The 24,432-nt window shown below is 41.2% G+C and overlaps 1 protein-coding gene across 1 annotated transcript in view; it reads right to left on the bottom strand.

The window, feature by feature from the left end:
• Positions 1-24,115, bottom strand: part of prima1 (proline rich membrane anchor 1) — a 32,071-nt gene extending 7,956 nt beyond the window's left edge. Inside the window, exons 1-4 of the mRNA XM_046835925.1 lie at positions 23,648-24,115; positions 19,910-20,053; positions 17,626-17,710; positions 9,229-9,364 (exon numbers count right to left, since the gene is read on the bottom strand). Of these exons, the coding sequence (XP_046691881.1) occupies positions 9,229-9,364; positions 17,626-17,710; positions 19,910-20,053; positions 23,648-23,716 (434 nt within the window). The 5' untranslated portion in view covers positions 23,717-24,115. The remainder of the gene's footprint in view (positions 1-9,228; positions 9,365-17,625; positions 17,711-19,909; positions 20,054-23,647) is intronic.
• Positions 24,116-24,432: the final 317 nt, after the last annotated feature.

Raw genomic sequence — 24,432 nt, 5'->3', positions numbered from 1 at the left:
CTGGAGTCACATTTTAGTGTCATTACTTTTACTCACCTACATGTTTTGTGTATTTCGTCCATCGCTGCTTTTTCACATAGGGACAGATTTTTAAATGCATTTTGCATTTATTAGGATTATCTTTATGCAATATTAACATTTTCTTGATGATCATTTAAATGTGACACATATGGCAAAAAAACTATAATAAAAAACAATTTATGAAATCACATTTTTTCACTGCCCTGTAGATTTAATGAATTTATCCAGTATGTGCATCTTATTTAAACAGAACCCAAACCTGGTTATTTATATCTCTGTTTTCATCTTACGTATTTTTCTGTGATTGTTGTTTACACAAGCGCTCAGATCGTCTCGTACATCACGTACGCTTTTGACGACTAGGAGGCGGAAACCACTCGAGACATCGAGCGAACCCATTCTTCAGTCTTCATCGTTCTGTATATATAAAATCTCATAGTCGTTTCTAAGCTTTGAATTCTGGGAAAATCTTTTCTAATCCCACAATCTGGTGCCTTGTATACAAAAACTTGGGTATAAACACTTTCCCTCTACTTCACGCAAAGGATGAATACTTATCTGGTGACCAGAGGAATGACACGAAGAGATCATGAGGGTTCTGAGGGTAGGAGACGCTGAGTCAAAAACGCCTCATCCTCCTCATCCTCGTATTATTTCGCTGAGACTGGAGTTTTCTCTCATACATCCTTTAATATCCTTACAAAAAAAATTCACGGTATTAAATGCTAAAAAAGGGTGTTACTATAACAACAGCAACAACAACAACAACAACAACAACAACAACAACATATCATTGACCAATCAAAATCCAGAATTGACATGTAATTTCTTGATAAACAGGATATTTCAGAGGTAGATCTTTTTATCTCTATCCATCATTTTTTTCCCGTATTTTTATGTATTCAATCAGAGAATCCAACCCACAGGGTTTTTTGGTGTGTGTGAGCGAGAAGCTCTGACGGTCAGATCAGTGGCGGATGAAGAGGATGGAGGACGGTGCGAGGCAATGCTGAGTGTGTGCTGATTCAGTGCCCAGCGCTGTTATGTAAGCCAAGAGCTGGACTGCGGTGAGACGAAAAAGAGATGAGGTGATCCAAGGTGTAGCGGTACGGAGATGATGCTGATGCCGAAGGAGCAAAAAACACGTGTCGGAGGGTTAAATAGAAGCTCCACAGAGTGCTATAGGAATATAGAAGACTTATACAACTTCCACAAGTTGACTTGTTCACATAAAAAAAGCCTTGGAGCTTTCACTGTGTTTGTTTTAGTTGATCACGTGATTCAGGATGAACCCACGGCTGAAGAAGTTTCCACAGGCAGAAGTGATGATGGAGCATTCGCACTGATAGGTGGAAGAGCCATTTTTTTTGGTTACAAGCAAAATAACAGAAAGAATAAAAAATTAAAGCTTGTAAATGAAGAACTGCTCACACAAGTATCTCGTCTTGGACCAGTTTATACTGTTATTTTACAATTTTATCTGTTTAATGTCAATATTTTGTTCGTAGGAAACAATTATGCTGGCATCCAATAATGATCTACTATTACTATTATTATTATTATTATTATTATTATTATTATTATTATTCATAATTATTCATTTTATATTCGAATTTTCTATTGGTCCAGAGCTTTTTACACATAACAACCAGGTGTATCCTACAGACGCTATCATTAGACCACTATTATTTAATTGGTGATGATGATGATGATGATGATGATGATAAGATTACTGAAATAATCTATTATTGGACCACTTATTATTACTACTACTAATAATAATGTATTTTCAATGAATTCATATCTTTTTAACTAGGTGAGATTTTTCACATACATACATATATTGGTGTCCCTCAACAATCTACTCTTGGATGATGATGATGATGATGATGATGATGATACATTTTATTTATACTGTATCTTTTAAGCTAAATAAATAGTTTTTTTTATACTGGTGTCCAACAAGTATCTATTATAGGACCACTTTTTTTACTGATGATGATCATTGTAATCATCTTATCTATCTATCTATCTATCTATCTATCTATCTATCTATCTATCTATCTATCTATCTATCTATCTATCTATCTATCTATCTATCTATCTATCTATCTATCGCTTTTAACATGTACATACTGCTCCCCTAAAAGACCTATTATTGGACCACAATTATTGGTATTTATTTATTTATTTATTATTATTATTATTATTATTATTATTATTATTATTATTATTATTATTAGTAGCAGTAGTAGCAGTAGTAGTATCATCTTATTTATTTAGTTGACTGTCAAGTAGTAGCTTTTTACACCTAAATCTTGTGCTTAAAGATTCTAATATAGTATTTTATCATTATTATTATGAATATAACAATAAAAACACAATAAAAATATTATTATTATGATAGATAGATAGATAGATAGATAGATAGATAGATAGATAGATAGATAGATAGATAGATAGATAGATTGTTATTATATAATTTATATTTATATTTTATTTATATTATATTGTTTATATATTTATTATTATTATTAATAGTAGTAGTATTAATAATGATGTATTTTTTGTACTACGTTTGTTCTGCATGAATCTGAATAATCTTCTGCACGTGTCCTGGAGACTCAGTGATATGGAAAATCCACTCACAGCAGGAAACAAATCCTTTTCCTTGATGTGTGTCTTTAGTTTTAAATGGTAAACGTTTCTGACCTTTCGGTATCACGTTTATTTCCTGATACCTGGTGGACGTCTGTAATTAAGCTGTCACTAAGAGATCGCTAACGACATCAGCATGGAGATGTCTGATATAAATCACCACTGATGGTCAGAATCTAATCACTGTGGGTCAGACAAGAACCACGAGAGAACAAAAGCTCTTACATCCATGTGTACATCAACAAACATGATGTTCCTCATGCTGTAGAGCCTGATTTCAGTTTTTACACATTGTCTATAATTAGATTTAAATTAGTCCTAATTTATTTCATGCTAATCATTTATTAAATTACATAAACCAATTGATTACCTCCAGCCACACCACATAAACTCTAAATGTCCGCAATTATTTAAGGAATACAGCATTGTGTGTGTGTGTGTGTGTGTGTGTGTGTGTGTGTGTGTGTGTATCACCATAAAGCTAAAATCTGACACAGCATTTGTGCTTTATAGCGTTCAAAGCCTTATCACCTTCCAAAGAGGAACAAAGAGCAGCCGGTAAAGGAGTGACCGTTTATCACTGCTATAATGTAAGCAAGAAGATAAAAAATAAAATCTCTAAACATCGAAAAATTTTATCGCTGGCATAGCTTCCTAACATCTTTGGGACATGTGAAGAAATAATTTTACTGTGCTGTAATGTGACTTTCAAATGTTCATTACAATGCTGCCACCACCACCACCATGTTTCACTCTTGGTGTTCTCAGGTATTTAGTTTTCCACCAATAGTTTTGGTTTCTTCGAGCCAGAAAACACTTTCCAATGTTCATGACTTTTTATGTCCATACATGGCAGCATAAAAAAGCGTTCCACCAGATTTGTGCTATAAATTATGTAAAAAAATAATGCAACAATAATAATAATAATGATAACAATCAGTCACAGGCTTCTGCTTGGCCTACAGTGCAAAAAAAAAAAGTCAGTCACACTCTAAATACCCCTGCGTGATGGAATATTTATAGAGTTAAACATCCTGAGATAAAAATAGCTCTAATGGAACCCTGAAATAGACATGTCCACTTCCCTGCAGCGTTTCTATGAGAACCTCGATTTCTCATTCAGAAGAAACATCAAAAGCAGAACCTAAAACAGGAGCCTTCAGTATGAATAATAGAGGCTCTGTAGTACACACAGCAGATGTCTGGCAAAAAAAAATACAAGAAACCCTATAAATATTTCATTCTCAGGCTCTTACAGGAAGAGTGTATCTGCTCTCTTGTGAAAGCAGCTGCCTAGAGAAAGCTTTCGTACGTTCGTGTTTATTTCTCTCACATCTCCTGCACTGTTTCTTCACTGCAACACCTCCATGGCTGTCAGAAGAAAGGAGCCACGACCCGTTCCAACAAAACACCAAACTTCCTAGCAATAGCCTGCGTTGTGTTTATCGGGGAAACCCATCTACGTGTTACAGCGCGGCTAAATATAAACTCTGCTTTCTTTCTTTCCACCACACACTCCTCGCTCCTGCCAGAACGACTCTTTACAGCCGAGACGGGAAATAAAGCCGATCTCCCGGCTCCGCCCATTTACCATATTAAGTTGGGGGGCGTTTGAGATGCTGAGAGGAATGCCCTCTTTGTCACAGAGGGCAGGACGTTATTTTTAACGCCTGCAAGTGTTTACAAGACCGAAAATAAAATACTACTGGAAAATTCACCGAGCCGTGACGCTGCCAGAGGGAAACAGAACACGGAGTACGGGGCAGATGACGAATCCGAAGGCTGTTTGGGTTTCTATTCTTTATAGAAACACAGGCGTAGATCCAAATCTCAGGATTAGATGAATCTACTTGTTTGTTAAATATTGAAGGTGCATGGAAATACAGTGAAATACATGGTATTGCCAAAAGTATTGGGACACCTGACTTTTCTAGCCAGATGTAATTCTATCACAGACTGTTATGGTCTTTTGGATGCACTTGGCATCAAATTGACAAAAAAAAATTGAACCCTGTGCACAATGCCATGGGATTAAGTGGAAGATCTCCTGCTATTGAGCTCAATCCCTATTGACTTGATTTTTACAAATCACACAAATATCCACAAAATTTATTGCAACATCTTTACAGAAGAGTGGAACTTATTATAACAGCAAATGGAGATGTGGAATGGGATGTTCAACAAGGAGCACATAGCAATCTGATGGTTGGCTATAAAAACTTTCTTTCGGCTTTTCCCGTTAGGGGTCGCCACAGCGGATCATCCGCATGTTTGATTTGGCACATGTTTTTACGCTGGATGCCCTTCCTAACGCAACCCTCCCCATTTATCCGAGCTTGGGACCGGCACTAAGAGTGGCTGGGGTTGGTTCCCTGACCGGGGGATCGAACCCGGGCCGCAGTGGTGAGAGCGCCACATCCTTCTGTACATAAATCCAAGAAAAATTCATCCTATTGACCTTTTATATACATATATGAATCTAACAGTCATGTAGTTTAAGTGACAATAAAATATTAAACCTAATCCAAAATATCAAAATATGCTAGCTGAGATATTATTCTGGCATCAACAGGGGTTTGTGATATTAAACCCAAACTGTGAGCTCTTTTGTCAGCTTTTCCATCCCACTGGCTTTCATTCGATTAATCTCATTACAGTAAGTGATCCCAGAGCACACAGCCATAATGCAATAAGCGGAGTAATAATCTGCGTCGGAAGGTTTCCCTCGCTGCTCATTGAGTCTGGATAAAAGATGACATATTATATAAAAGGAAACATGTTTCTCTTCTCGGGTGGAAACTCTGGAATTCAGCAGGTCTGTTTAGAGCGTCTCCAGAGCTAATAACACGCTGGTGTAATAACACGCTGAGAGCAGACACTTCACACAATGGCTTAATAAACGACTCCTTTTTTCAGCATGACGTGAGTGTGTAAACTTCAGCGCCGATCTCCTCGGGCTTCTCTCGAACATCTGGATTGTTTCACTCTGACGTTTGCGAGAATTATTTCCACAAAGAAATTATAAAATACAGATGTAATGTATTTTACTTCCAGAATGAGATTTAAGGCTCTGCTTTCAGTTCCTGTTATCTAAAAAATGCACCCTGATCTTTTCTAACTTTTTAAATCTTATAAATATAATTACACTAAAAGGTCCCTCAAGCCACAATTATACAGCCAGGAATTGTCTCATGAGTCACAGCAGAACTCAGTTTTGTAAACTTCAGTATTCTGTTAATTTCACTTGTCAGCACATTTCAGGATTCAGTACACCATAGTATTTAGTACACTTAAGTGTTCCCTACACTCCAGTATTTAGTACACATCACTATTCAATACACTTCAGTATTCTGTACACGTCTGTATTTTGTACACGTCTGTACACGTCTGTTGTGCTTTTCACAACAGACATTGTCTTAAACCAGCTTTACAGAATATGAGTGAAGGTAACTGGTGTGTATTTATCCCTGATGAGCAGCCATGGTGACTGTGGGGAAAGAAAAACTCCCTTAGATGTTATGAGGAAGAAACCTTGTGAGGAACCAGACTCAAAAGTGAAACCTCATCCTCATTTGGGTGACATCAAGAGTGTGATTATAGTCTTTAAACAATACAGAACACTGAAGAGTGAGAACTAACATGAGCACTGGAATGTGTGATTACAACAGTGGAGGGCCGTGTATTTGGCACTTGGGCCATCAGTGGGGACGTCCCGACTTAATCCACCTCTTAATACCACCACATCACATCTCAATTATAGAAACCATCAATACAAAAACACAATATAACAACACGTGGCATTACAGAGAGGCATTTTACATATGGAGGTGAAAACCATTTTACTAAAGCAACAAACCCACTTAAAACTCCAAACCTCTACACTACAACCACAACTGTGCACCTACAACATCTGGAGCAGTTCAGAATCAATATTTGTCTAATAACATGACAAAAACATAAAGATTTTAATAAAACACAACCTACTCACCAGAGATACAGACTCATAATGTGCAGCGCCCCTCAGAGGCTGTAATCCAGTGGTACCGCTCGTATTCACTGGTCTGGAAGTGGAGAACAAACCCTTTCCCGGGATGAGACACGCTAGCTAGCTTCAGGGTTGGACGACCTCCTCACCATGTCCAGCTTTTCTTCAAAATGGATTTTAAAGTACGTCTGAGACCAAATCAATTTCTCTTTCTCTGTCTCTGATGTATTAACGTGTGCAGAGCTACACACGTGTTTTGCCAGTCAAACTTGGCTGTACCAGTTTCCCTCTGACCAACCAATCAGAGGACTGAAAATTCCGACTGTAGTTTTGGCCAGCTAGCTGCCCTGTGAGGCGAATATAAAATCTGATTGGTTAAAGAAACAGAGCTATTTCTTAAGGAGACGATGGTTAAAAAAGAGCCAGCAGTACTGACTATGAAGGCTCTGGGCAGATTAGATTGACATGGCAGCACATAGAGGCTGAAATCTACCGTCCACATACACGATACACGTACTGGAAGCAGTGCAGCCAAGAGAAGCGCTACGAAATAAGGAGAATAAACTGTTGGGAATAATTGAATACAATTTCATGAAACAAATATTAGAATTTAGGTTGTAAATGTAGGCTTCTGATAGTGTTTAGGCCAGCAGAAAAGGATTTACTGGCACTGACCGCCCACCACTGAATTATAAGTAATGTTCTTTCTACAGTCTCATACAGTCAGTTGACGTTATGGAACCAGGAGCTACTGAGCAACTCATAAAATAGCTCAACATTTGAGATTATCACAGATCCAACACCAGCTTCTCGATTCCAGAGGATTTAAACAATCAAAGAGGTCCAAATCAGTATTTAGTACACATCACTATTCAGTACACATCAGTATTCCCTACACTTCAGTATTCAATATACTTCAGTATTCAGTACACTTCAGTATTTAATATACTTCAGTATTCAATACACTTCAGTATTTAATATACTTCAGTATTCAGTACACTTCAGTATTTAATATACTTCAGTATTCAGTACACTTCAGTATTCAATATACTTCAGTATTCAGCACACTTTAGTATTCAGTATACTTCAGTATTCAGTACACTTCAGTATTCAGTACACTTCAGTATTCAGTATACTTCAGTATTAAGTACACTTCAGTATTCATTCCACTTCAGTATTCAGTACACTTCAGTATTCATTCCACTTCAGTATTCAGTACACTTCAGTATTAAGTACACTTCAGTATTCAGTACACCACACTGCTGACACATAACTTTGATCATATACTGAGGAAGAATAAAAGGTTTGCAGCCAAATGATTTGGTGAAACAATGACTCACTAAACTAAGCGATGGTTTGTTTGTGTTGCATGTGTACATTCCTCAGTATCATGAAAACAACCTCAGTATCTGAGTACAGAAAACAGAACTGATTCCTTTCCCTCTTAAGTCTCTTCTGGTCTGAATGGTTGTTATTTCCTGTACAGAGCCGTGCGGTCTTTAATGTTATAAAGGTACAGCTTTGCTCATGTGAGACCAACACACAAAGAATGATCTCTGTGTGAGACAATTCATTAGTCCTGAGACATAAAGTATTAAAGAGTTGCTTACAGTCAGTGAATTTTTTTGCAAAAATGGGCAGGACTTTGATTTAAACAAAGGGTTGAAACTTTGATTTGGACAAGTGGGTGTGACTTGGAATTGGACAAACTGGCATGGGCAGATCAGCAGGGCTTTGATTTGGACAGACTGGAGTGACTTTAATTAAGATAAGTCGGTATCCCTTTAAAAAGTACAAGTGGGTGGGACTCTGATAAGGACAGGTGGGTGGGACTCTGATAAGGACAGGTGGGTGGGACTTTGATAAGGACAAGTGGGTGAGACTCTGATAAGGACAGGTGGGTGGGACTATGATAAGACAAGTGGGTGGGACTCTGACAAGGACAAGTGGGTGGGACTCTGATAAGGACAGGTTGGTGGGACTCTGATGACTAGTGGGTGGGACTTTGATAAGGACAGGTGGGTGGGACTCTGATAAGGACAAGTGGGTGGGACTCTGATAAGGACAGGTGGGTGGGACTCTGATAAGACAAGTGGGTGGGACTATGACAAGGACAAGTGGGTAGGACTCTTATAAGGACAGGTGGGTGGGACTCTGATAAGGACAAGTGGGTGGGACTCCGATAAGGACAGGTGGGTGGGACTCTAATAAGGACAAGTGGGTGGGACTCTGATAAGGACAAATTGGTGGGACTTTGATAAGGACAGGTGAGTGGGACTCTGATAAGGACAAGTGGGTGGGACTCCGATAAGGACAGGTGGGTAGGACTCTGATAAGGACAAGTGGGTGGGACTCTGATAAGGACAAATGGGTGGGACTCTGATAAGGACAAGTGGGTGGGACTCTGATAAGGACAAATTGGTGGGACTTTGATTTGCATAAGTGGGCAACGCTAAGTGTAACAGGTAAGCAGGCGCGGAATCCACAATCAAATACCAAATGTTAATTTGAAGAACTAAATAAGTAAATTTACAGACACAAAAGTGCTTTGAATGAGATCGTACCTCTTGATGGCCTTGTAGCAGATAATGACGGTGAGGAAGAAGAAGATGACTGATGCACAGCTCACCGTCCCCAGCACCAAAATCTCCACCTCTCTTCCCCATGACTTAACAGGAGGAGACACGCTGGATGGAGCAACTAAAAGAAAAAAGAGAAAGAGAGAAAAAGTAAATGGTGGTGAAGAGATGCTCCAGTGTCTCCTCTGTCACCTGTAAAGCTCTGGGGTGTTTTTAGGAAAACCGCAGCGCTTTGCACCACTCCATTCATCATCTCCGTATCCTGAGAGCTGCTTCACTCGGCCCATTACGCTGCAGCAGATTAGCGCTCCGGGCTAAGCCACACCTCCTGTGCCACTTTAAAGTTTTATGGAGTGCGAATCTGAAAGGCGAGAGAGGAGTTAACGGCCCCCATTCATCCGCTCCATCACACACAAGTGCCGCATCGTCCTCTTTTCCTCGCCGCCTCTCTCATTAGCATACTAAGATATACTCTACTGTACTACGGAGTGTTTATTAGCTCCAGAGAGACACGAATCCTCGATGATCCGCGAGCATCGCTTATCAGCCCGCCTTCAGTTCAAAGGTCAACGACCCACACAGCCCTTTTTCTAAGCTTTTTTAGCGTCGACACGTTTCTGTCAGCGGGGATTTTCTTCACTCGCAGGAATTTTCAAGTTGAACTCGTATCAAGTTCAAGAAACATCTCAAAGCTATTCATAACAAGGGTCTGAAACAAATGCACATGGATACGTGAAGCTTTTGCAGATAAATAAAACGATTCAGGATGTTCCTGGGAAAAGATCTGCTGGAATGATGAAACCTTTTAGTGAGAAGCTGCAGTGCAGAATGAGGATCTACAGAGAATCCACTGCATCTGATCCACTTTCTGATCATCTTCTCAAACTTCTGGTCTATTTTGTCCAAGCTGTACATTTGCTGTCCAACCACACAACAACCACAACTACACAACAATCACAGCAATTACAACTATACAACAACCACGGCACAACTACAACTACACAACCACCACAACCACACCTAGACAACAGCTACAACTACACAAAAAACTACAACACCACAATTACACTACAACTACAACTACACAACATCTACAACTACACTACAACTACACAATAACTACAACAACCACAACTACAACTATACCGCAATTACAACTAAACAACAATGCGACAACCACCACAACCACCACAACCACAACTAGACAACAGCTACAACTACACAACAACTACAACACCACAATTACACTACAACTACACAACATCTACAACTACACTACAACTATAACTTTATTTATTTTGTGTGTGTGTGTGTGTGTGTGTGTGTGTGTGTGTGTGTGTGTGTGTGTGTGTGTGTGTGTGTGATTAAACAGCAGATAACAGATATCATGATGGCAGTGTTATTAGATGAGACTATTTTTATAGCTGCTTCCTGCTTTAATGCACTTACACTGCTCTGGCCTTCCAAACTCCACTCAACTAATCACCCCGAGGACCAACAGTGCCCTGATACCCTACACACCTACAACTACACAACTACCACAACTACAACTACACAATTACCACAACAACTACACAAATTCACAACAACCATAAATACAACTACACATCTACCACACCTACAACTACAAAACTAGACAACTACAACTACACATCTTTATAACAACCATACATACAACTGCAGAACAACCACATCGACAACACAACAAAAACACAACAACAACAACAACAACAATGGCAGATCAACTACAGACACAACTACACAAAAACACAGCTACAACTACAGAACAATTACAATGACACAACACCAACACAAAAACCACACACTAGTACTACACACACTAGAACTACACAACAAGACACACTAGAACTACACAACAACTACAACACCACAATTACACTACAACTACACAACATCTACAACTACACTACAACTATAACTTTATTTATTTTGTGTGTGTGTGTGTGTGTGTGTGTGTGTGTGTGTGTGTGTGTGTGTGTGTGTGTGTGTGTGTGTGATCAAACAGCAGATAACAGATATCATGATGGCAGTGTTATTAGATGAGACTATTTTTATAGCTGCTTCCTGCTTTAATGCACTTACACTGCTCTGGCCTTCCAAACTCCACTCAACTAATCACCCGAGGACCAACAGTGCCCTGATACCCTACACACCTACAACTACACAACTACCACAACTACAACTACACAATTACCACAACAACTACACAAATTCACAACAACCATAAATACAACTACACATCTACCACACCTACAACTACAAAACTAGACAACTACAACTACACATCTTTATAACAACCATACATACAACTGCAGAACAACCACATCGACAACACAACAAAAACACAACAACAACAACAACAACAATGGCAGATCAACTACAGACACAACTACACAAAAACACAGCTACAACTACAGAACAATTACAATGACACAACACCAACACAAAAACCACACACTAGTACTACACACACTAGAACTACACAACAAGACACACTAGAACTACACAACAACTACACAACAATCACAACCAAAACGCCACAAAAGCCAGATCGTCAACAAAACAACAGCCAGAACGACACCAAAACTACAACTACACAACTACTCAGAAAAATCAGAATCAGAAATAACTTTATTACCAAGCATGCTTACACACACAAGGAAAAGTTCAGACATAATATAACAAAATAGTAAAACACAATTAAATAATGCAATATATACAGAGTACAAATATCATATAAATGAATGTACAGATGTTATTTACAAGTGTGCAGTTTACAAATAAACCATTGGATTCTATGTTTAAATGTGTGAGTTATGATGGATAATGTGTAGTTATTCATATTTTAATTGTTCATGCTGATTATAGACTGCAGGAAAAAACTGTTTTATGCCTGGCTGTTCTGGTGGACGGAGCTCTGTAGTGAGCAGTCCTGACCGTTCCCTGTATAAGAGCACAATAACCGCAACTACACTACAATTACAACTACACAACCTGTACTCACTGCGACAGAAAACAATGTATGTAGAGTTAATAATCATTTAGACACACTTGTGTGTCTCAGTCCAACACAGTCTCACCCCACAGCGTCACATATCGGCGCTGTGGATGTTGCGTCGGACGGCGTCCACATCCGACGCCGAGGGTACCCCTTCGCCGCTTTTGACGAGAGGACGGAAACCCTTCGCCGCTTTTGACGAGATGGACGGAACCCCATTTGCGGGTTACGGTTAGGGTTTGGGTTAGGGTTAGGGTTCGGGTTAGGGTTAGGGTTTGGGTTAGGGTTTGGGTTAGGGTTAGGGTTAGGGCTACGGACATCTTCAGGATTTTTCGAAATTTAAAAATTATTCCTGTACACTTATTATGATAGATAATACTTTATTCAGTGTATAGGACAGCGATCTGCGTTGAAAAGTGTAGCACACGGGCTCTCAAACATCTGCGTCGAAAAGCGAGGCGAGGGAGGTTCCGTCTCTCACGCCAAAAGCGGCGAAGGGGTACCCTCGGCGCCGGATGTGGACGCCGTCCGACGCAACATCCACAGCGTCGATATGTGACGCTTTGGGGTGAGACTGCCCTGCTCAGTCAGATATGCCTATTGTACAGCAGACATAACCACATGCCTTTTTGTACCTCAGTCCCCTAATTACACACCCCTCAGTCCCCTAATAACTCACCCCTGAGTCCCCTAATAACTCACCCCTCAGTCCCCTAATAACTCACCCCTAAGTCCCCTAATAACACACCCCTCAGTCCCTTAAAACCTCACTCCTAAGTCCCCTAATAACACACCCCTCAGTCCCCTAATAACACACCCCTCAGTCACCTAATAACTCATCCCTTAGTCCCCTAATAACTCACCCTCAGTCCCCTAATAACACACCCCTCAGTCCCCTAAAACCTAACCCCTCAGTCCCAAATAACACACCCCTTAGTCCCCTAATAACTCACCCTCAGTCCCCTAATAACACACCCCTCAGTCCCCTAAAATCTCACCCCTCAGTCCCCTAATAACTCACCCCTTAGTCCCTGAAACCTCACCCCTCAGTCCCCTAATAACTCACACCTCAGTCCCTTAATAACACACCAATTAGTTCCATAATAACACACTGATCAGTTTCATAATAAGACACCCCTCAGTCCCGTAATAACACACCCATTAGTCCCATAAGAACACAACGATCAGTCTCATAATAACACACCTATCAGCCTCGTAATAACACACCCCTCAGTCCCTTAAAACCTCACCTCAGTCCCCTAATAACTCATCCCTGAGTCCCCTAATAACACACCCTCAGCCCCTAATAACTCACCCCTGAGTCCCCTAATAACTCACCCTCAGTCCCCTAATAACACACCCCTCAGTTCCTAATAACACACCCCTCAGTCCCTAATCACACACCCATCAGTCCCCTAATAACACACCCCTCAGTCCCCTAATAACACACCCCTTAGTCCCCTAATAACACACCCCTCAGTCCCCTAATAACACACCCCTTAGTCCCTAAAACCTCACCCCTCAGTCCCAAATAACTCACCCCTTAGTCCCCTAATAACTCACCCCTTAGTCCCCTAATAACACACCACTCAGTCCCCTAATAACTCACCCTCAGTCTCCTAAAACCTCACCCCTCAGTCCTCTAATAACTCACCCTCAGTCCCCTAAAACCTCACCCCTCAGTCCCCTAATAACTCACACCTCAGTCCCTTAATAACACACCGATTAGTTCCATAATAATACACTGATCAGTTTCATAATAAGACACCCCTCAGTCCCGTAATAACACACCCATTAGTCCCATAAGAACACAACGATCAGTCTCATAATAACACACCCCTCAGTCCTGTAATAACACACCCCTCAGTCCCCTAATAACACACCCCTCAGTCTCCTAATAACACACCCATTAGTGCCAAAATAACACACCCCTCAGTCCCCTAATAACTCACACCTCAGTCCCTTAATAACACACCAATTAGTTCCATAATAACACACTGATCAGTTTCATAATAAGACACCCCTCAGTCCCGTAATAACACCCCATTAGTCCCATAAGAACACAACGATCAGTCTCATAATAACACACCTATCAGCCTCGTAATAACACACCCCTCAGTCCCCTTAAAACCTCACCTCAGTCCCCTAATAACTCATCCCTGAGTCCCCTAATAACACACCCTCAGCCCCTAATAACTCACCCCTGAGTCCCCTAATAACTCACCCTCAGTCCCCTAATAACACACCCTCAGTTCCTAATAACACACCCTCAGTCCCTAATCACACACCCATCAGTCCCCTAATAACACACCCTCAGTCCCCTAATAACACACCCTTAGTCCCCTAATAACACACCCCTCAGTCCCCTAATAACACACCCTTAGTCCCTAAAACCTCACCCCTCAGTCCCAAATAACTCACCCCTTAGTCCCCTAATAACTCACCCCTTAGTCCCCTAATAACACACCACTCAGTCCCCTAATAACTCACCCTCAGTCTCCTAAAACCTCACCCCTCAGTCCTCTAATAACTCACCCTCAGTCCCCTAAAACCTCACCCCTCAGTCCCCTAATAACTCACACCTCAGTCCCTTAATAACACACCGATTAGTTCCATAATAATACACTGATCAGTTTCATAATAAGACACCCCTCAGTCCCGTAATAACACACCCATTAGTCCCATAAGAACACAACGATCAGTCTCATAATAACACACCTATCAGTCTCGTAATAACACACCCCTCAGTCCCCTAATAACACACCCCTCAGTCTCCTAATAACACACCCATTAGTGCCAAAATAACACACCCCTCAGTCTCCTAATAACACACCCCTCAGTCCCATAATAACACACCCCTTAGTCCCCTAATAACACACTGATCAGTCCCATAATAACACACCCCTCAGTCTCTTAATAACACACCCATTAGTCCCTTAATAACACACCGATTAGTCCTATAATAACACAACGATCAGTCTCATAATAACACACCCCTCAGTCCCCTAACAATACACACATCAGTCCCGTAATAACACACCATCAGTCCCGTAAGAACACCCCTCAGTCCTCTAATAACACAACATCAGTCCCATAATAACACACCCCTCAGTCCTGTAATAACACCCCCATTAGTCCCATAATAACACACCCCTCAGTCCTGTAATAACACACCCATTAGTCCCATAATAACACACCCATCAGTCTCGTGATAACACACCCCTCAGTCCCGTAATAACACACCCATTAGTCCCATAATAACACACCCATTAGTCCCATAATAACACACCCATGAGTTCCGTAATAACACCATCAGTTTCGTAAGATCACCCGTCAGTACCCCAATAACACAACATCAGTCCCATAATAACACACCCATCAGTTCTCTAATTACACAACACTCGGTCCTCTAATTACAAACCCCTCAGTCCCCTAATAACACATTATTATTCCCTAATAACACACCCCTCAGTCCTCTAAGAACATACCATCAGTCCATAATAACACTCCTTAATCTCTAATAACACACAATCAGTCCACTAATAAAACACACATCAGTCCCTTAATAACACGCCCCTCAGTCCTCTAATAACACACCCTTAAGTCACATCACACACCCCTTAGTCCAGTAATAACAAACCATCAGTCCCCTAATTACACAACTATTAGTCCTCTAAAAACACACCCATTAGTCCCCTAAAAACACACCCATCAGTCCTCTAGCAACACACCCATCAGTCCCCTAAGAACACGTGTATCATTCCCTAATAACACATTTATTAGTCCTCTAATAACACACCCATAATTCCTTGATAACATATTTATTAGTCCCCTAATAACACACCAATCAGTCCTCTAATAACAAACCCATCAGTCCCCTTAATAACACACCACCAGTCCACATAATAACACAGCAGTACCCTAATAACACACCCATCAGTCCCCTAATAACACACCCATCAGGCCTCTAATGAACATGTTCTACTGAAACACACACTGTACCCTGAAATCCGAAACTCTCCTCATGTCTAAAAACTCTGCTTCTCCTGCCAGTTTGTGAGTCACACTGAGAGACAAGGATCTCATCAAACTGACAGCGCTCACTCCCTCCAGCCTCTCCATCACTCCATCCTCTCACAAAGCATCATTCACTGTCTACACTGTGGACTGGCAGCACTGGGTATCTCTCTCTTACACACACAGTTTACTCTGGATGACTGCATGACAGGAGCACTTGTGGGTTTCCATCGCTGTGGGTGGCTCACCCACACTCACGACAGCGTGGAGCAGAGCAAAGGGCAATGGCAAACCTGCAGGCACCGCAGCCTCCCCCGGACTACTGTTAGTCATCAGCAGGCACACAAATCACTCCATCACTCCATCGCTCCATCACAGATCAGTGACGGAGAGTAGAACGTAAAAAAAACAAGGTTGCATCAGTCTGCAGTTCTTTATTAAAGAAACATGAAAATGCAGAAAAATGAAGACTCAGGAGATCTGGTGTACTAGAAGAATTCCGATTACTGATTAAACAGGGTTCTAACCAGCATTTAATAAAAGAACCAAGAGAAAGATCATGATGATAGAGATGTGATGAAGTCATGGAGGTCATACACAAATCACATTCCTGATAATAATAATAATTTCTTTACTTTTTCCCCCAAAAAACAAACAAACAAACAAAAAACAATGGACATTTTCTCAAAGCAGCTTTACACAGAGAAATAACTAATACAAAAATGAGAATTACAAGTTTATCCCTGAGACTCCATGAGAAAGAAACCTTAAAAGGAACCAGACTCAAAAGGGAACCCATCTTCATCCTCAACACTGAAGGTCCTTTCATTACAGTTCCATCATAACTGAGGTGCTGTTTAATGGTGCTGAAATGCAGAACTGTTCATGCAACCTGGGGTCCTGAAACATTGAAGCAGACTGTCCATATTAATTTCCAGTCCTAATTCATTCTTTTTAAGTTTCTCAGGAACTTCATGAATCTTTAGGCTATTGATGTGGAACCATCCTCAGACAGAGTGGGCATTACACTGAAGAGAGGTAGGAAGAATCAGGCAGATCAGAAAAAAATAAAGGGATGGGAGCAGTGGTCATTGGTACCTCAATCTGCATCTGCTGTTTCGTTTGATTCTGTATGAGATGTATGAGGGATTAGAAATGGTACCGGTTTTGGAAAAATGTGAAGACATGTCTTTAGGAGGTGAAGGAGGACTGGACACAACTCCCAAGTGTTATGTGAATGTCCTGCCAGCTGTTCAGACTTCAATTCTTCCAGCATGATCAGTTCCATGAGCTGGACAAACTCCTTCATGCTGCCAGCTGGACATTTATCTAATAGTGTTGCTTACTCACAAAATCAACGTAAATCTGGTGAGCGAAGTTCACAGTGTTCCTGAAGCTTTGCTGGGGGGCTTTCAGCATGGAGCACTGTAGCTTTTACAGTTTCAGAAAGAAAAAATTATGAGAACAAAGGAGAACATAGAGATAAATTACAAAAAGGATTAAGATGATAGAGATGCTGGAGTTGGTGAAGATGGTGGAGAAGATAATGGACAAATTGATAGAGAGGGTCAGCTTAAAGCAACTGAGGAATGTAATGAAAATCACAATAAGAGGGATAAAGAGAGGACAGAGACCTTCTCTGATACAGATGTTATAAATGCTTGGAATGGTAAGGGTTCTGAATATGGTAGATTTGGAGATGATGGAGATGATGCAGATGGAAGAAATCCTGGAAGTGTTAGTGATCATAAGTGAGGTAAAGCTGATGGATAGGTTGGAGATGGTAGAGCTGATGAAGATGATGCAAATGGTAGATATAATGGGGTGATAGAGATGCCTGAGCTGGTAGAGATGCTGGAGATGATGCTGATTATAGAGATGATGCAGATGGTAGAGATGATGGACATGATAAAGATAATGCAGGTGAAAGAAATTATGGAGATTATTGAGATGGTAGAAATGCTGAAAGTGAAGCAAAAAGAAGACATGATGAAGAGATGACCAGCTTTATGGAAAATTATAAAGATAATAAAGAGGGCTAAAATGATGGAGATAAAGAAGATGAGCGAGAAGTGGCAGCTATTAATGAATACTAACAAAATTTTGAATTCTGAATTCTGGTTGGTCAGTAGGTGTTAATAAGCTGTTGTTTGTATAAGAGCATCTGAGGAACACAAGAGCACGCTGAGCTCTGTCATCACGGTGTACTGAACAATTCCATAATTAATGTAGACGTTCTCCAAAATAATCCTTGTGATAAACTCATAATAAGCATCATACGGATTTGGGAAGGTGGATGATGATGAGGAAAAAGTGAAGGAGGCGAAGAAGGAGGGAAGGATGATGGACAGAGAGGGGCATAAGTTGACAGGTTCTCCAGGGAGAAAGACAGGAAAAGGGCTCTCACATCTCATCAGAGCGCTGTGTGGAGACCTCTTGTTTATACAAAACACATAAATTTCACATTCTGTCATTCAGGCAGGACGGAGGAGTAAAAAAACACACCATTATCATCAGTTCATCATAGAAAAGGAAGAAATATTCTCAGTGTGGGCTAGGAGGAGGAAAGTTCTCATATTCAGAGTCAGGTTATATAGATAGATAGATAGATAGATAGATAGATAGATAGATAGATAGATAGATAGATAGATAGATAGATAGATAGATAGATAGATAGATAGATAGATAGATAGATAGATAGATAGATAGATAGATAGATAGATAGATAGACAGACAGATAGATAGATAGATAGACAGACAGACTTTGACCAGGGTATTGTCCATGGTGGTGAATGTTTTCAGGGTTTCTCTGTAAAATAAACCTAGCGATCACTCAGAGCAGCACTACGGAGGAGAACTAAAGCTCCATCCTGCAGTTCAGTCTGACAGAACATGATGCTGATTTAATATGAGGTCCTGAGCCACACGCACACACACACACACACACACACACACACACACACACACACACACACACACACACACACACAATATCGAGTTAGGGAAACAGCGTCTGCCTCACATGCCCTTTTTTGGGCTTAAAGGAGTTTGTTCTTCCCCAAGAGCCTGCGAGCGATTGTGAATAATCGACTTTCCCTCGTCTCAGCTGTTAAGCTAAAAATAAACTGCTGCTAATCTGCCAATAAAACACACCAAGGTCCAGGAGAATGATCTACATCAGGGTTACACCACCTTCTCATCCACCACCATCATCTCACACCATCTACATCAGGGTTACACTACCATCTCTTTCAACACCACCACCATCAGCATCTTACACCTTCTACATGAGGGTTACACTACCATCTCATCCAACACCACCACCATCAGCATCTTACATCTTCTACATAAGGGTTACACTACCATCTCATCCAACACCACCACCATCAGCATCTTACATCTTCTACATGAGGGTTACACTACCATCTCATCCAACACCACCACCATCAGCATCTTACATCTTCTACATGAGGGTTACACTACCATCTCATCCAACACCACCACCATCAACATCTTACAACTTCTACATCAGGGTTACTCCACCTTCTCATCCACCACCACCATAACATGTGTGTGTGTGTGTGTGTGTGTGTGTGTGTGTGTGTGTGTGTGTGTGTGTCTGACCTGTAGAGAGAAGAGTCTGGGTGGAGGTGGTGGAGGAGGAGGTGGAGGCAGCACTGGGTATGGTCTGCAGTAACAGGGCAGGTTGCAGGTGTTCTCCAGGACCACAGCAGAACTTCCAGTGCAGGACTTCTGCATTTCTCCATGAGCGTGCTATAGAACAGACACCAGGGAGGAACATCAGGAACACACTCCAATTCTTCTGTCTGTCTGTCTGTCTGTCTGTCTGTCTGTCTGTCTGTCTGTCTGTCTGTCTGTCTTTAAAATATATTATTTAGGAGAAAAAAAAGAAAACATTTTACATTCATTTGTGTGTGTGTGTGTGTGTGTGTGTGTGTGTGTGTGTGTGTGTGTGTGTGTGTGTGTGTATTTGTGTGAGTATTTGTGAGTGTACATTCACGTTTATAAGAGTTTTTAATTAATTTATTTACTTTGTTTCCCCAGTATCAATAATCAATTGTTGTGTATGTGTGTGTGTGTGTGTGTGTGTGTGTGTGTGTGTGTGTGTGTCTGTGTGTCTGTGTGTCTGTGTGTGTGTGTGTGTATGCATGCATATGTGTGCATGTGGGTATGTGTGTGCACGTGTGTGTGTGTGTGTGTGTGTGTGTGTGTGTGTGTGTGTGTGTGTGTTTAACTGCCAGGGACTTACAGGGACACACAGGAGCATACGGGACACATGCGGACACTCGGTGGACACGTAAACACAGAAAGACACACAGGGACATGCGAGAACACACAGGGACACACAGAGACATATGTACATGAATATACAGAGACATACAGGGACACACAGAGGCACAAATGGGCATGCAGAGACACACAGGGACATACAGAGACACACAGAGACACATAGAAACACAGAGACATACATGGACACACGGGGAAAGTTAGGGAAAAATGGGAACACACAAAGATATAAAAAGACACACAGGGGCATACAGGGACATACAAATACTGGACATACAGGGTTACACAAGGACATATGTGGACATAAGAGGATAAACAGAGACACCCTGGACAGGGTATAAAGACACATACAGAGACACACAGGGACACACAGAGATATATATAGAGCCACACAGCGCTACACAGGAACATATGTGGACACAAAGGGACACACTAAGACGCATCAATTACTGCAATTCTTTTCTTGTTGAGTTTCGAAATCTACGTTAAAGTAATTACAGGTTGTCCAAAATTCAGCCGCTGGGATTCTGACTAAGACCAGACGTTTTTCTCCAGTTCTGGAGTTATTGTATTTTCTCCCGGTCAGATTCCGAAATGATTTTAAAAGTCTGATGCTGATTTATAAACCCATCATGGTGCGGCACCTCGTTAAGTGACACAGATTTGGACTGTCTACACTCCGAGGTGAGATCTCCGCTCTTTAGTTGTTCTACATGTTAAAGCTCTTTGAGTGATCAGGCTTTTTCCTCACACGCACATGGGGACACACAGAGACACACAGGGACATACAGGGTATACAGACACATACAGAGACACAGAAACATACAGGAACACACAGAGACACACAGAAACGTACAGAGACACCCAGAGACAAGCAGAGACACACAGGGACATACAGGGACACATAGAGACACACAAGGACACACAGAGACACACATGAACATATAGGGACACACAGAGACACACAAGGATACACAGGGACAAACAGAGACACATGGGGACACACAATGATACACAGGGACATACATGGACAAACAGGGACACACAGAGACTCACAGGGACATGCAGAGACACACATGGACATACGGGGACACACAGGAACATACAGAGACACAGAGAGACAAAGGGAAATGCAGGGGCATACAGAGACACACAGAGACATAAAGGGACATACAGAGACACACAGGGGCATACAGGGACACACAAAGACACTCCAGGACATACAGGGACACACGTGGACACACAGAGACATGCAGGGGCACACAGAGAGACAAAGGGACATAAAGAGGTACAGGGACATACAGAGACACATTTCCTCTCTTTTCCAGATCTTTTCCTGCCCCATCTCCCCAAGTCCCCCCTCCTGTCCAGCTCCTTTCATTGTTTCCCCTTTTCTGTCTTTCCCCCTCTTTCCCCCTCTTTCCCGTCCCCTTTTGTCTCTATCCGAGCAAATTAACTAACATCACTAATGTGCTTCATTTGTGTTTAAATCAACTTACTAATGAAGAACCAGTGTAATAGTGTATACAAACACACACACACACACACACACACACACACACACACACACACACACACACACACACACACACATACACACACACACACACACACACACACACACACACACACACACACACACACACACACACACACACACACACAAAGACCACTTGACTGTTCCTGCAAGATCAGATGGTTCTTGCATACCCCACCTGATGGTTCCTGTATACCCCACCTGACTGTTCCTGCATAGACCAGCGGAGTGTTCCTGCACCGACACCCTGACTGTTCCTACATAGACCACATTACTGTTCCTAGCATTCTGATTTTACACGACCTGCACACATAATTTCTTGTTGTTTCTGATACCAATTTCTTTACACACACACACACACACACACACACACACACACACACACACACACACACACACACACATACACACACACACACACACACACACACACACACACACACACACACACACACACACACACACACACACACAGTAGAGAGAGAGCAAAGAGAATAGAAAGCAGGAGGAGAGAGTCTAGAAGGATAGAGGATAATTAATACATCTATCTATCTATCTATCTATCTATCTATCTATCTATCTATCTATCTATCTATCTATCTATCTATCTATCTATCTATCTAATTATTTATTTTGAAAAAACTGTCAGTAGGATATCTTGAAACAAATGACCTACACATATGCAACAAACAAACAAACAAACAAACAAACAAACAAACAAACAAACAAACATACAAACACGCGTAACTATGTTTTACACTAATACAGTATTAATTCAAATCAGATAATGATAAGTAAATAAACAAATTAATTTATTACTATTCTTCTTCCACTTATTATTATTATTATTATTATTATTATTATTACTAGTATTATTACTAGCAGTAATACTGCTAATAATAATAATAATAATAATAACAAGAAAACAAATGCAATGTAATGAAAATAAAATAGACAAATAAAATAAATAAATACATGAAGTAAATACATTATTATTAATGATTATTAATTATTATTATTATTATTATTATTATTATTATTATTATTATTATTATTATTGCTACTACTACTAATATTAATACTGATGATGATGATGATGATTAGATGTTCCACATTATACATTGAAATTGTTATTTTGCTAAGAGAGAGAGAGAGAGAGAGAGAGAGAGAGAGAGAGAGAGAGAGAGAGAGAGAGAGAGAGCGAATGAACTTTCTCTATGAAGCCCAGTGCTGAGATATCTCACCCAAACACAGAAAAAGTTCACTTCAGAATAAACCGTAATAAACTAATGGCCCGGTTCTACTCTTCACGAAGAGACCTCGTGCCTGTAGAACCTGTGGTCCTGAGGAACCTTTGGTCCTGAGGAACCTTTGGTCCTGAGGAACCTTTCTGAGAGCGCAGGGCTCTGACTCTACAGAAGCATTAAAAGATGATCCTGAGATCTTTTCTGGTGTTTTATTTCCAGCCTACACACTGAAACACAGATCAGATCAGGCGTGTGTGTGTGGTTTCTCCAGCTCACCTGCAGTAGGGCGGACAGGAGGACGCAGAGCGGCATGAAGCCCAGATTGAGCGCGGAGTGATCACGCATCCCTGCGGCGGGGTGACGGTCCGGAGCGCACCGCCAGACTCTCCGGTTCGGGCTGCTTCACAGCGGCGTGTCGAGCTGAGCGGCGGCGGAGGAGGTGGAGGAGGAGACGCTGGAGGAGGAGACGCAGTTCCCCGCGAGCTGCTCGCTACTCTGAAGACCAAACATCGTGGCACCGTGTCTCTGTCATCAGCGCGTGACATGAAGTAGAGGAGGGCACGGAGCGCACGCGGGCTGATCAACTCCACACACACACACACACACAGTCACACTGCTGGACCTGGAACTTCTCCGGGACTCATCACACACCGATCCCGGCTTCCGGAGAGGAACCGGAGCGAAAAGTTGCGTGCGTGCGCGCGAGTGTGTTCGTGTGTATGTGCGTGCGTACGTGCATGTATGGTTTTGTGTGTGTGTGTGTGTGTGTGTGTGTGCGCGCGCGCGCGGACAGTCAGTCATCAGTTCTGAAGCGCCGCCCCGAGACAACAAACAAACAAACAAATGGATAAATAGGTAGATAAACCTATAAACAAACAAATCAATAAACATACAAATAAATAAACAAACACTTGTAAACACACAAACAAACAAAAAGATAAACCTATGAATAAATAAATAGAATCACTTATAAACAAACAAACAAATACACTTGTGATTTAATAAATAAATACAAACAAAACCATAAATAACAAAGAAAAAACCTATAAACAAACAAACAA

The sequence above is a fragment of the Silurus meridionalis genome, chromosome 23, assembly GCF_014805685.1.
Source record: "Silurus meridionalis isolate SWU-2019-XX chromosome 23, ASM1480568v1, whole genome shotgun sequence".
In the NCBI taxonomy this organism is placed as follows: domain Eukaryota; kingdom Metazoa; phylum Chordata; class Actinopteri; order Siluriformes; family Siluridae; genus Silurus; species Silurus meridionalis.
This window is presented reverse-complemented; position numbering and strand designations above follow the sequence as displayed.